Source organism: Borostomias antarcticus, assembly GCF_949987555.1.
Source record: "Borostomias antarcticus genome assembly, chromosome: 3".
NCBI lineage: Eukaryota > Metazoa > Chordata > Actinopteri > Stomiiformes > Stomiidae > Borostomias > Borostomias antarcticus.
Window position 1 is genome coordinate 13,542,678 of NC_140236.1, and position 13,749 is coordinate 13,556,426.

General features: G+C 45.9%; 1 protein-coding gene across 1 annotated transcript; it reads right to left on the reverse strand.

Moving 5' to 3' along the window:
* Window positions 1-1,581: 1,581 nt before the first annotated feature.
* nfascb (neurofascin homolog (chicken) b) lies at window positions 1,582-13,141 on the reverse strand (the record flags this gene model as incomplete). The annotated part of the gene is made up of 25 exons (XM_084436037.1): window positions 1,582-1,801; window positions 1,978-2,013; window positions 4,432-4,501; window positions 5,195-5,326; window positions 6,113-6,286; window positions 6,471-6,593; window positions 6,737-6,947; window positions 7,067-7,182; window positions 7,319-7,541; window positions 7,650-7,720; window positions 7,844-8,041; window positions 8,164-8,265; window positions 8,598-8,722; window positions 8,823-8,970; window positions 9,061-9,224; window positions 9,305-9,416; window positions 9,514-9,657; window positions 9,770-9,901; window positions 9,994-10,178; window positions 10,385-10,496; window positions 11,061-11,279; window positions 11,994-12,116; window positions 12,331-12,521; window positions 12,864-12,969; window positions 13,066-13,141. 25 exons carry the CDS (start codon window positions 13,139-13,141, stop codon window positions 1,582-1,584), a joined length of 3,513 nt encoding a protein of 1,170 aa, XP_084292163.1.
* Between the last annotated feature and the right edge of the window lie 608 nt (window positions 13,142-13,749).

A 13,749-nucleotide genomic window follows, 5' to 3' on the forward strand; every position in this document is an offset into this window, starting at 1 on the left:
GTAATTGGTAAACAAAGACACCGATTTTATCAACATGATAAACATCTCAACTTCAACGCCCCTGATTTACTGTACAGTGAAAATATTTTCATTAGTGGAAGTAGCCACAACACAACAATTCATAGGCCAACACACACCGTGCGCACACACATGCACACACACACACACACACACACACACACACACACACACACACACACACACACACACACACACACACACACACACACACAATGGCTGACTGAAGTACAGAGAGACACTTAGAAAGCTTCCTTTTCATAATGCAGGCAAGTGTCCCATCTCCTGAATTATTGTTACATCTGCTAGTCTGTGATATTGTGTAATTACTGTAGTGCTGTAGTGCAGGTATACAGTAGTGACCCAATGTCAATGCAGAGCAAGGTGCAAGGGGAAAAGTAACAACTCTGTCTCCAGTAATTCTATTTTATGAGTCTGGGACAAACAGACAGATGACTTACTTGGAGGCGCCTGTGTCCCCAGGTTAGTGGGCACGGCATGTCTGAGTCTGGGACACATCTGTTTACAGGGCTATGAGGGACGTATCCCACCTTGGTATCCCGATTCCCGATGCAAGGTGTGAGGTTCTGCCAGATGACATCACAGGGATTTCCCAGTCTGCACAGACAGTCTGAGGCTGTCTCAAACGGCTATGCTGCCTATTTAGGCAGCATTGGGAGGCATCAAGTCATGTCCCAATCGAATGCCTGCTGAGGTGCCCCCGACTGTGCAGATTTTGAAGGCAGCATAGATGAATCCTTCGTTGATCAAGATATCCCACAATACTATGCGCCCGCTCCACTGCTCCGACCAAAAGAACAATTTTGTCATGACTGTTAATTTGTCACTTGAATGTGTTATAAGGTGAGAAAGTAACCATGCAGATTCCCATACTGTGGCCAGTTTATCAAAGTAACTCATTTATATATCTGATCTGACGTGTTTTCCTCTTCTGTAGGCTAACGTTACCTAGGCTACGTTTACTACATAGATACCTGCGTGGTTTGACAGAAACGTTGGAACAAAATGATTTGGGGACCAATATCTTAAACTAGCTACGTAGCTAAAGTAACTAGCTTACTATATTGTTGTCTTAACAGTTGTTAAAAAGACCAGGATACAAAAAACATACTTGTTCCTTCATCTGAAGCTATGACCATACGTAACTGGATGGCTACAGGTAGTGATATACTAGGCTAACGTATTAGACAAGCACTTATTTGGGAATACGCTAGCTGGCCAGCATAGCAACCAGTTTGTTGGCTTTTCGTTTTGACAACTGATAAGTTCTGTTACACAGGAAACACTTTTTCCAGAATATTTTAGTGATGATTGACCGACAGTTATTTAGCGACATGACATCATGACGTCGTTACGCATTGCTTCCTTGGAAGTCCGTCTCAATCCAGACTCCTTTCCAGGCAACTTCAGACAAATACACTGCCTCCAAAGGATACTGACTCGCTAGACAGCAAGGCATCAGGCAGCTGCCTACCGTTTGAGACATAGCCTGAGTCAGGCAGGTACAGGACTTTAGGGCTTTGTTGTTTGATGTGAAGCAGGTCATGCCAGCGAGTAGATGGGAGAGTGGACCTCCATTCTCTCGCTGTAGTCCGCCTCCTCCCGGACGTCCTTCCTGCTTCCCGTGTACTGTCCAATGAAGGAGCCGTCCTCGTTGAACTGGATCTCCCCGCCCTCGCCGTAGTCCACTAGGCTGTCGTCGCTGTCCGTCCGTTTCATCATGGAGTCCATGGACGGCTGGCCTCGCTGCCTCTCCTCCTCACTGGGAGAGAGGATAACAACGTCAGAGGCTATATGTTGAGAGGCACGCTTCCCAGAGATACAATGTACCACGGAGAGACGGTGAGGTTTGGGGAAATGCCGCTCAACTGTCCATGTGATTGTAAGTCATGTATTAATTTCGCTTTGGTATAGTATTGATTGAGCTGTGGTACCTACCGTCTGGAGTAAGGAAGGGTGGAGACGCGAGCTATCCTGAAACATTGAAATGAGTGGTGTGAGAGCAATGACATACAACAATGTTTGATATTTCACCCTCAACCTTGACACCATCATCTATTTTACTTCAGAAATGTCCTGGCAGCGCTATGAAATTGTAATAGTAATCAGTAATTACTATACCGGTAATAGCTTTACTGAATGGGTCATATTTTGTCAATGAGAAACATTCACACACAAAATCGGATTGTAGGTTGAAATCAGAGTACAGGTATATGAAAATAAATAGTATGAGTTGAAAACATGCTTAGCCATATAGTGGAAGTGATGTCAATTGTGTCAATATGTCAATGTTTAGTCATTTCATACCTTTCCAGAGACCTTGTTTGGTCCAATGCGAAAGGAAGAGGGGTGAACATTTGGAAACAAAAATGAAAGTAGCCAGAAGATAGATCAATTCAAACATATATGAGCATGGAAATCAGGGAGTTATCAGGAATGAGGGCATTATTCTGAAACACCTCACATTAAGTTGCTCCTTATTCTGTATAGTACACTTTGGGGCGAATTCACTAAAGGATTGCGCAGCTTTTCCTGACGCAAAGCCTGTGCAAATAAGTCAAAAATAATCTTTGCTATTCACAAAGCCCTCGCAAACGGTGAAATACGGTGTTAACTGCGTTGCCTTCCTCATAGCGTTTCTCTGCGCCGGTGTTATTAGCGGATATTTAAATTAGGTAATATGGGCGGAGAATGTTCCCCTTTCTATGCAATTGAACATTATTGCAAAATCCGCCCAATTCACAAAGATCAGCGCCAATTGCTTCACGCAGTTAAAGTGAAATTAATTGCGTTTTCAGAGACGTGGTGGTATTTAAGCGCAAGGGGTGTGTCATGGCCAGCCTTTCCGCTGATCATGGCAGCAGTGATTGTTGCGAGGCGAATTCGGCATCGCAATGCCAGGCATGTTGTTCGTGAGAGAATATTTAGAAGAAGGTCACTTTTTGATTTAACACTAGAACCACCGCGGTAGCTGTTTGGAAGCCAGAGCGCGCAGCTCTTCAGCCAACTGGAGGATGAAGTCGCGTCTGGGGAGGCTCTGTAGACTATGCGTCTCTCCACCCGTCCCCAGCGAGTCCAAGCTCCCCCAATGAATAATACTTATTTATAATAGCCTACATAGCGCGAAACTGTGCGTATAATAGTCTATACGCGAAACTGCGCATTCCCTATAGCTGTTCATTGAACGGCTGGGGGCCGAGGTATAAATAAATAAAAACATAGCCTACACAATATTTTTTTTATTTGAATGGTCTTGAAAATATTTTGCTTTTGTATCATAGGTGACGGCACGGCAGGTATCATCTTCAGCCATGGATGATGACTCCCGTGCGTAATCCTTCCAACGTTGGAGAGGCGGCGTACAACTGGGCTCACATCAGGACGCGCGGTGTGATTGAGTGCACATTTGGAATCCTGAAAAGCCGTTTAGATGCCTAGATCGTACCGGTGGGGCAATGTTATACACTCCCCCAAAAGTATGCCAGATCATCGTGCTGCAACTTGCATAACATAAAATGACAATTTTTCCTTTGTTCGTCTTTTCAAATCATTCCACCTCCGTTTGCAGTCTTCCGCGTTTACACACACAAATGGCACTGACTGATTGGGAAATTAAACCCCAAATATGATTTTTGCTGCAGTCGTGATATTTTTTGGGGAAAGCTGTGAGACATGTTTTTGAACCTCGTCCATGAGGCCATTAAGTTCGCTGTCTGAAAATCGTATCTTTCTTTTTCTGTCTGCCATCGTCCAATGATATGCATACGAGTTGTATGCGCTGTATGCGCAGTATTTATAGTCATTTCCTATATCAGCAGCAAATTGCACTCAGCCGCAAACACCGACTGGGCGTGTTTGCGCTGGGATATTATTAGCGCAATGTCTTTAGTGAATAGGTTTTTAAAACGGAGCACATAGCTGGAGCAACTGACGCGCAATGTAATGGTGCAATTAACGGCCGCAATTCCGCTTTAGTGAATTCGCCCCTTTGTATCTTTGTGATCACTTTAGTGATAAAACTACAGGTCTCAAGATGTACTGTATGAAGGTATACTGTATAGAGCAACTTAAGGTAGAGAGTTCACCATTATCATTATACTGTACTGAAACAAGGATAATGCTGTGTGGTACAGTGTGGTTAGAAATATGATTAACCTTCTCCACTGTTGAGCCTCATTCCCATTATTCAGTATGCTGGACACAGCACAACCCTTGTGGACAGTATGTTAAACACATCTCTCTCTGAGCGATTTTAAGATTCTTGTGGCTTAACATCTTGCATATATACTAGTAGGCTACAGTACATAATCCTCCATGGTCTCCACTGTTATCTCCATCTGAGGTCTCTTTCTCTGTGTTCATGCTCAGCCAGTCATCTGCTCAGTCACTTACCGATAGTCAAACGATCCCTCCTGATCTTTGTCATCCACTGTGTCCATCGGAACATCCTTTTTGTCTCGTACTGAGAAGAAAAAACACTCTTGTTTTGTAACATGGCTCTGATCATGTATTACTTATAATATAGTATTAGAATACACTGGGCCTGTATGGTATGTGTTCTAGTCTGGGGTGTTCTAGTCTGAGGTGTTCTAGTCTGGGGTGTTCTAGTCTGAGGTGTTCTAGTCTGAGGTGTTCTAGTCTGAGGTATTCTAGTCTGGGGTGTTCTAGTCTGGGGTGTTCTAGTCTGAGGTGTTCTAGTCTGAGGTGTTCTATGTGAGGTATCTGGGTATTTACCAGTTAGAAGACACTGTACTGTACGTGTTTGAGTCTGAAGTGAGGTACGTGTTCTAGTCTGAGGTGTTCCCGGTGAGGTACCTGGGTATTTACCAGTTAGCAGACACCTGTATGTGTTCTAGTCTGAGGTGTTCTAGTCTGAAGTGTTCTAGTCTGAGGTGTTCTAGTCTGAGGTGTTCTAGTCTGAGGTGTTCTAGTCTGAAATGTTCCTGGTGAGGTACGTGGGTATTTACCAGTTAGAAGACACCTGTATGTGTTCTAGTCTGAAGTGTTCTAGTCTAAGGTGTTCTAGTCTGAGGTGTTCTAGTCTGAGGTGTTCTAGTCTGAAGTGTTCTAGTCTAAGGTGTTCTAGTCTGAGGTGTTCTAGTCTGGAGTGTTCTAGTCTAAGGTGTTCTAGTCTGAGGTGTTCTCGGTGAGGTACCTGGGTATTTTCCTCCTCGACTCCTCTTGATGAAGCAGACCACCAGGAAGATGAGCACGATGACGGCCACGGCGCACATCACACCGATCAGCCAGCCCTGAGTCGACGGGTCCACCTGGTCTCGGGCGTAAGCTGTGCGTAGACACACGGCACACACACGCGCACATGCACATTCAAGCATACATGATCCTCCAGATGCACTCTACAAACAATCTCCCTCTTTTGGATTGTAGAGATGATACCCTGAATACACAGGGCCCTATTTTGGTGCCGGGGGTAAGTGTAATGAGTGAATGTCTGCATTGTGAATGCTCCAGTTTTAATCCACATTATAATCGTAATTTACTTTATCGTAAATAAAGTCCAGGTTGTCAAAAACGAGCATTCTCCTTTAATACGTCAAGCCATTAAATTTATCTGGGACCAATTTGGTTAGTGGGCTATGCGACCTCGTAAATATCAGTGTTGCACGAATATTGGATTATCAGAAATATTGAATAATAATTGCACCCCCATGCATGTAGTTCATAAAACTGTATGTTCATAATTAACAGGGGATATGGTTATGTGTAGGCAAGTGGGTTATGCGCAACTGGATTACACCTGGTTTTCAAAGACAGACATTTCACCACAAAACAGACATGCGCTTTACCCCGCAGTTTTCATATATACGACGGGATATTAATCAGTCTCTCCTTGCACATCTCCCCATTTTGTGCACGTTCACACCCACCTTTCCTTCGACCCTCCCATGAATGTATATGCATGAGTAGGAAAGCGCAACTTGCCCTTCTGTGGGCCTGCGCCAGGCAGAATGTGATTTGACCCATGTGCGGTCTGTTCGTACATACCATGCCATGTTGTCAGGCGCTTGGTGCGACGAAATAAAAGGCGCTAACATATTATAACATACTGTACCTTCAGTAGTGTAATGGGGCGACTCTTCAGTGTACCACTCCCCAATCCCCACCTGAGTGCGGGCCGCCAGCGAGAATCTGTAGCGGGTATAGCGGTCGTACCGCCTGACAGAAAAACTGGTCACGTTTGGAGTGAAATCCTCAGTACTGAATTGCTCTCCTCTTGTGGCATTCACTGTGAAGAGAAGTAGACACTTCAGTGAGCTAAAGGCAACTTGTGTTTCCTCGGGTACTGCCTCTTAGTTTCACCTCTTTGCTCTCCAATGTGTATCCAACAGCCTACCTGTCTTGTACTTGAGTGTACTTGCCAGCCCACCTGCCTGTTATGTGAGTGTTTAGTGCTCATGTAGACTACTTACATGTCTGGTACTTGAGTGAGTATCCAGTGATGATGCCGTTGGGCTCCGCTGGCAGATCCCAGTCCACATAGATGGTGTCTAGATGTCTCTGCTGGATTCTGAAGGACCTTGGTGCTGATGGTACTACAGATATAGACAGACAAGACTGGAGATAAACACTCTCACGCCACTAACACTAACTGCCTCAGTAAAAGTGTCACCGGAGACCAAGGCGTTTCTTCCCTGCATTTCTAATCAGGTAAAAAACTCCAGGGTTTGATTCTTACCTCCCTCTGGTGTTGAGAACTCTATCCTGTTGCTGGGCGGGCCTTCGTAGCGGTTGTTGGCCACCACAATGTATATCTTATAGTTGCTGTAGGGGAAGAGGCCAGGCAGGACCCCAGAGTTGCGTGGGCCGCTAGCTGGGAAGCTTTTCGACTTCATCGCCCTACTGACGCTCAGCCACCGCAGCTGGCTACTGTCCCTCCAAAAGTACACCTAGGATGACGAGAGACTATTCATAATGCTATCTGGTTTACTCCTCTGCTAGTCTAGTATGAAGGAGTTGACATTAACGAGGCTCTTTCCCGAGTTGTGACAACGGGCAGTGTTCTGACCTTGTACTCCTTGAGTGCTCCCATGATGGAGTTGCGGCCTACTGGGTCCCAGTGCACGTTGACCTGGTTGCTCTCGATCTTGGACACGCGCAGGTTGAGGGGAGCTGCCAGAGGCCCTGGGAAACACAGAGGACTATTTACACTCTGGGTCACTATGACACGGCTGACTGACAATCAGGACCCGGAAATGAGTGAATCCCTTGGTTTGTGTAGCATAGTGCACTACTAGGCAGCTTGACGTTGGCTACTTACGGTCCTCTCCTGAGTAGCCGATGACCACAGGAGACTCAGGGCCCAGGCCGAAGTCGTTAAAAGCCTGGACCTTGATCTCGTAGGGGGTGAAGGTGTCTGTGTCGTAGATGTAGTATCTCAGCCACTTGGTGGTGGCGTTCTTCCACTCCTCCCTGGAGTCTCTCCTCCGCCACCACACCAGGTACCTTAGATAGGGCCCGTTCCACTCCCGACTGCTCAAGGGCTGTTCCCCAGAACCCACAGTAACATCAGGTTGTGAAGGACATCCTTTGATATTTCATAAAGTGTAAACCGCAATAAAGTTCCTGCTCTTCCATCACAAGACTCTTACCTCCCAGCTGATCTCCATGTTGTTTCTCCATGTGCCCACTCCTCTGATGTTCTTTGGGATGGCGTCCGGAGCTGAGCACAGAAAACAAACCAGTCATTCTGGAGGCATGAAATGCCCTTACCGACCTTTAGTCTAAAAACATAAGTCCAATCAACCACCATCACTCGGCAACAACACAAATTAACGCTACGCACGCGCCCCACTGCTCTGGAAGCGCATGGAGGAGCGACTGGGCCGGCTGGAGCCGATGTCGTTGGTGGCGATGACGCGGAACTCGTAATTGGTGAAGGGCGACAGCTGCAGGATGACAGAGTTGACGTGGCCAGGGTAGGTCGAGAGGTTCCTCCACTTCCCTGGCAACCAGTCGTCCTCATCGTACTGGATTAGGTACTCTGAGAGAGGACAAGAAGAAGGCACTGATTACTTACAGACAGTACATTAGTCACTAAGCAGCAGCCAGGGTACATGGAAAACTATGCAGATGTAGTTGCAAGTTAACAGGTAGGGCTGTCACCTTTGATGGGGCTGTGGTTGCTGTCTCCAGGAACCCAGGTGAGTCTCACACTGCGCTCAAACGGGTCGGATAACTCCAGGTTAGTGGGCGGGTCTGGGCGGTCTGTGAGGAAAAAGTAAGTACCCTTCTGATACACATGGATCGGGACTTGTTTCTAGATACAGTAGAACCTCAGAGATCCGAAAACTCCAGTCAACCCAATGGGTGTCAAAACCGGAAGTAGGCGTCAAATTTAACATTTTACTCTAATGTGAAAAAATGGCTAGCACAAAACACCAGTAAAGTTGCTTATTTGATGGCAATTTCAATGTTTTTCCAATTGTTATAGAGGGTATTTATTGTTTTATTTGGAGTGTAAATGAAATAATTCCCTATGGGTTCGCATTTCTGGGGTTCTACTGTATGCATGTGTTTTGTGATTTTGAGCATCCTACCCATGACCAGGAGGCGAGCGGAGGCGGAGTTCTGATCCATGTCGGTCTTTATGATGCAAGTGTAGTTTCCCTCGTCCGCTCGGTTCACACCCGTGATCACCAGAGACGATTCGTCCAGTGTGGTCCTGAGCAGCCCAAACAGGAAGTGACACAGATAGTACCAGGAAGGATTTAAAGAACAGTGTAAACATACAACAAACAATGTAAGCATTCAGAAGTGTTCACCTCCAGCTTAGTATGAGGAACTGCTTGTTCTTCATCCAGGTGGTGGTGATGGGGAGGGTGACATCGCTTTTGGCCTTACACTCCAGACGGACGTCACTCCCGCGCAGAACTCTCATGTTTTCTGGTCGTTGAATGATCTTGGTGGGTTCTTAGAGGAGTGGACAGCAATATAAATATGAACACATAATACATATTATGTCTCGTGTGTATATTCTAAATATTCTTTATGAGGATTCACCTTTGACCTCTACCCGGACCTGGATTTCGTCTCTCCCTGCGACGTTGCTGACGATACACAAATATGTTCCCTGGTCGTCCACACGAGCGCGTTTGATCTCCAGGGACCCATTGCTGAGGGTTTTAAAACGACCCCCTTCCAGATTCCCCTGGCCGTACTTCGACCTGTAAAAAAACACACGGTTGGGGCTGTTGCCAGGTTTTATAAGAGTCTTTAGAAGAGGATGCGACTAGCCTGTTCTCACCATCTCATGTCGGGTACCGGGGAGCCAAAGTAGCGACAGTGCAGCAGAGCTCGGCTTCCCTCCACCACCAGCCTCAGCTCATTCCTCGGACCCGTGATACGAGGGGAGGCGTCTATGCACAGGCACAGAAGAGAAGCAGGCGTTAAACTTTGTGAAGACTTTGTTGCTGCCTTTATGAATTTGCCTCCTGAATAAGTGTTGTGTCTTACGCAGTACGTTGACAAAGACGTTGGCCAGGAGGTAGCCATACTGGTTGGATGTGTTGCACTGGTAGACAGCAGTGTTCATAACATTCACGGCACGGAAGACCAGTGTATCCCCCGACAGTTGCCTGCTGGGGTTGGGAGTTGCAGCTGGAGAAAAGTCAAAGAGAAACAGTCCTCACAGTAATACTCTTAAAGCCAGACAGATTCTGACCATGAAATGCATCACTGATTGCCCTCTTCAGTTTCTGTAGATGCTTACTTTCAATGGGCTCTCCGTTGATGAACCAGCGTGTGCTTGGCCGGGGGACACCGTCCGCTCGGCACACCAGCTGCCCATTCTCCTCAGGGGCCAACACTAGGTCAGTCGGCTTCTCCAACCAGAACGGAGCCGCTGTTGAATGCACAACCATGGAGGTACTGAGTAATATTGATAGACAGATGTGCTGTTGATGGATGAAAAAACTTGTTGAGGATCAGTCTGACCTTTCACTCGGACAGTTATTGTATGTTCCAAGTATCCAATCTTGTTGGTGGCTGTGCAGACGTATTCACCCTGGTCCTCAAATGAGGCCTTGGGGATCTGGATCATCTTGTTAAAGTTCTTCATCTTCTTGTTTGTCATCGACAGTTCCTCCCCATCTTTGGTCCATGCGATGCGTGGGGTGGGACTATGTGATCAAAACACCAGACAACCTCAGGGTCATCTTACCCATAACAATCGAAACAGCCTGATCAGCATAAAACAGCATGTCACCTGTACTGTATGCTGTCCTACAGTGCGTCTTGTCGAGCTTACATAACCCTACTAGCCATACGTCCGCACTGACGAAGGTACTCCTGTAGCCATTAGATTGGTGAAGCTGAGCCGACTCACACTCCTGCAGCGATGCACTCTAAGAGCAGCTCCTCCCCCAGCAAGACAATGATGGTACTGGATTTCCCAGTAGGTGACAGCAGGGTGGGTGCAGCCTCCGCCACCATACGGGCTGGAGAGGGAACAGAGTAGAGCAGAACACACGGCTGCTTCAGTGATCCAAGAGGAAGGTAGCACGTCCAGCGCTCCTCTACATTTATGAGCAAAACATGTTGCGTTGTGTGTAAAAACATTTGTGCCTGGACAGATCAATGTAATAGTGGGGCCAGGTAGGTTGAATGAAGTCAGATTGGAGTCTGAATTAAGGGGTCCATAAGTATGCCAATCTAGACAACTAAAAACAAAGAGCAGTTTTAGCAAAGTGCTCACAAAATGGCAGATTGGGAAAAGCCAGCTGAGCTACTTTGAGGGTAAATTAGTATCTGTTGAGTTGCATGAAGGAATACTCGCAAACCATTTTGTATATTGTATTTTGCACTGTTCATTTGCACTGTCCTGTCTTTGCACTGACTATGTAGTATGTGTAAAAACTACCTGGCAATAAAACTGATTCTGACTGTACTGTGCTTAAATCTTATTTGCTCTCCGGGGAAGATCTGTATTGTTCTATTGCAAACTACAACGTGGTGGTGTGGGTCCATGTGTTTGTGTGTGAATCTGAGAAACACACACTCACTTGTGAGGACTTTGACGATTACAGGCATCTTCTGCTGGATGACGTTCTTGTAGGGGAAGCGGGCGTTGCAGCAGTAGTCGGTAGCAGAATCGTTGTGGAGGACATTAGAAAAGTAGAGATCTCCGTTCACGCCCATGGACACCCTACGGTCCTGCCGCACAGGCTGCATGGTGGGAAATGGAGTCTGGATAGGCCAGGTGAACGGCCGGGCGTATGAACCTGTAAGAATTATGGGTCACCTTATGTACTGATTCTCTATATTCACAGCCTTACTTTGCTTTTACAGATGTTTGCTATGTAATTCATTCACAAGTAGTAGCACACGGCCTTAAAGGAACACAGTCACACTTGTTTAAAGGAGTAGTAAAGGGAAAATGCATGTTTAGCCCTGTTTTAAGGTTACTTATGATCATATACAATGGTTCAGATCAAAAAGTTGACAAAACTAGCACTTTTGAGAAAGTTGATAATTGCTCTACCACCTTTTAGGTTATACAATGGATGTGGGTGGGCACCTTGAAAAATCATTCAAAAACATGTTAAACTCTCGATTTCAAAGACAAGAAGCTCACCGAGGGGGTAACTTGTTTAAGTTAATATCATTTAGATTAAATACTTAAATTCTGTGTGTAGGCCTTTTTAAATCATCATCATTGTAGCCTTTTCCCTACACGGAAGATGGAATCGCAGAAATCATGAAAAAACTTCAAAGGTCAAACCAGTCCAGTGACCAATTCTAAAATGGCCTACATAGAATTTAAGCATTTAATCCAAATAATATTAACCTAAACAAGCGTGACTGTGCCCCTTTTTCAGTTTTCCATCAAGCTCCCCAGATGGTGGACAGATGACTACTGTACTGTTTCTGAGATAATACAGTATGTATCAGTCCTTAGCGTTGTAGGAGAGCTGGTAGGCGGAGAGGGCACTCACAGCTGGTCATCCAGTAGGTTTCGGGTTTGGGAGGGCCGGGATGAGGGTTGCAGGAGAGGACCAGAGGGAGACCCACACTGACCGTCACAGGCTCCAGCACCTCCCTGGGCCACAGTGGAGCCCCTGACACATAATGGCACAGGGTTACAGACATGTCTATATTCCTCATAGCTACTGTGTATTACTCCTTACCATGACCCAGCTGGAAGTTATCTTCTGGATCATCTTTCACAATGATCCTTACGTCTATGATGGAGTTTGATACAATATACGCTGTATTCGAACTACGTCTTTACGTTATTGATGAAAGTACTTGTGTTTTTGAGTTGCAGCTCACTAGAGAGACGCAGGATGATCTTGTTGGAGTAGGCGGAGCCGTACTCATTGGAGGCGATGCACTGGTACTCCCCCTCGTAGTCCTCGGGGTTGTTGTGGGCGTAGATGTCCAGGGTCCCTGAACGCCTCCGCATCGACGCCTGAGGGTCCCGTGCCACGTTGAAATACTTACCGTTACGTCTCCAGGAGAATCTACAGCAACACAGACAAACCAGCAAAAAAAAGAAGCTTGACAACAATAATAAATAGTTCATTTGATCAAGAAATGTAAAATGGATACTTTGTAAAGTGGGTATGCTATTACACTCTCAAAGGGTTGTGTATTAACAGGGATTTACTTCAACAACAGTTCATTGTTCACGTGATTCCCAGGCACACTGAATACAATGACATATCATTGGGTTCTTGGGATACGTAAACGTGGCCGTGAGACTGTAGTGTGTGTGTGTGTGTGTGTGTGTGTGTGTGTGTGTGGGTGTGTGTGTGTGGGTGTGCGTGTGCATGTGTGTGTGTGAAAGACGTGTCAGCTCTCACATGGGCTGAGGATTCCCTTTGGCCTCACACTCAATGACCATGTTCTCTTTGGGGTCCACAATGTGATCCTTCAACGACTGCTTCACGATGGTGGGGGGCTGTTTGACTGCAGGGGGAGAAGTAGTGACATCACAACAGGATGATTTGCACACTATCACACCACAGTCTGTAACAAGGACGAAGTAGTGCTCTCTGGACATACCTTCAAGTGGGATCTCAATGGCAAACAGACTCTGCCACGAGAGCAGCAGTAGAGTGGTTTTGATCAGAGTCCCCATCTTCATATTGAATGGTTTTGTGCTCTGTCAGATGCCCTTGTCTACAGGATACAACGGAAAAACAGTTACTTAAAAAAATCTGTTCATATCTTTTCCAAGAAACACACTGGGTCGTTTCTGATGGGCAAACAGCTTTATAGTTTTAAAAAGAAAATAATTATACCCGTAAAATAATATACTTTTACCAGAATACCAGAAATTGCATGCAGTTTGCAAACAGCAACATTGTATACATCCCTCCTAAGCCTCCATCTGATCTGTCAAAGTTTGCATAATATTTCATGGCCATTGTTTTCACACAACAGATCCGCCAACACCAGACCAGGGCTCCACCACAGGGCTACATCAGCTTTGCTAACTCAACCTCTGCTTTTTCAATGGACAAAAAGCTGTTTTCAAGCAGTGAATCAGATCTCATCAAACGTTCTCTTACGATCATAACTTTGATAACACTTTAGCACTGAGTCACATCAAACCCTGTATAGTAAAGCTAGCGTTGGTCTAGCAAAGGACCCAAATGTAACAACTTTAACAGCCGTGAAATGGCAAGCCATCTCATTCTGACGTTGCCAAGCATTACCGTCATCCAATCCTCCCAGTGCAACCCC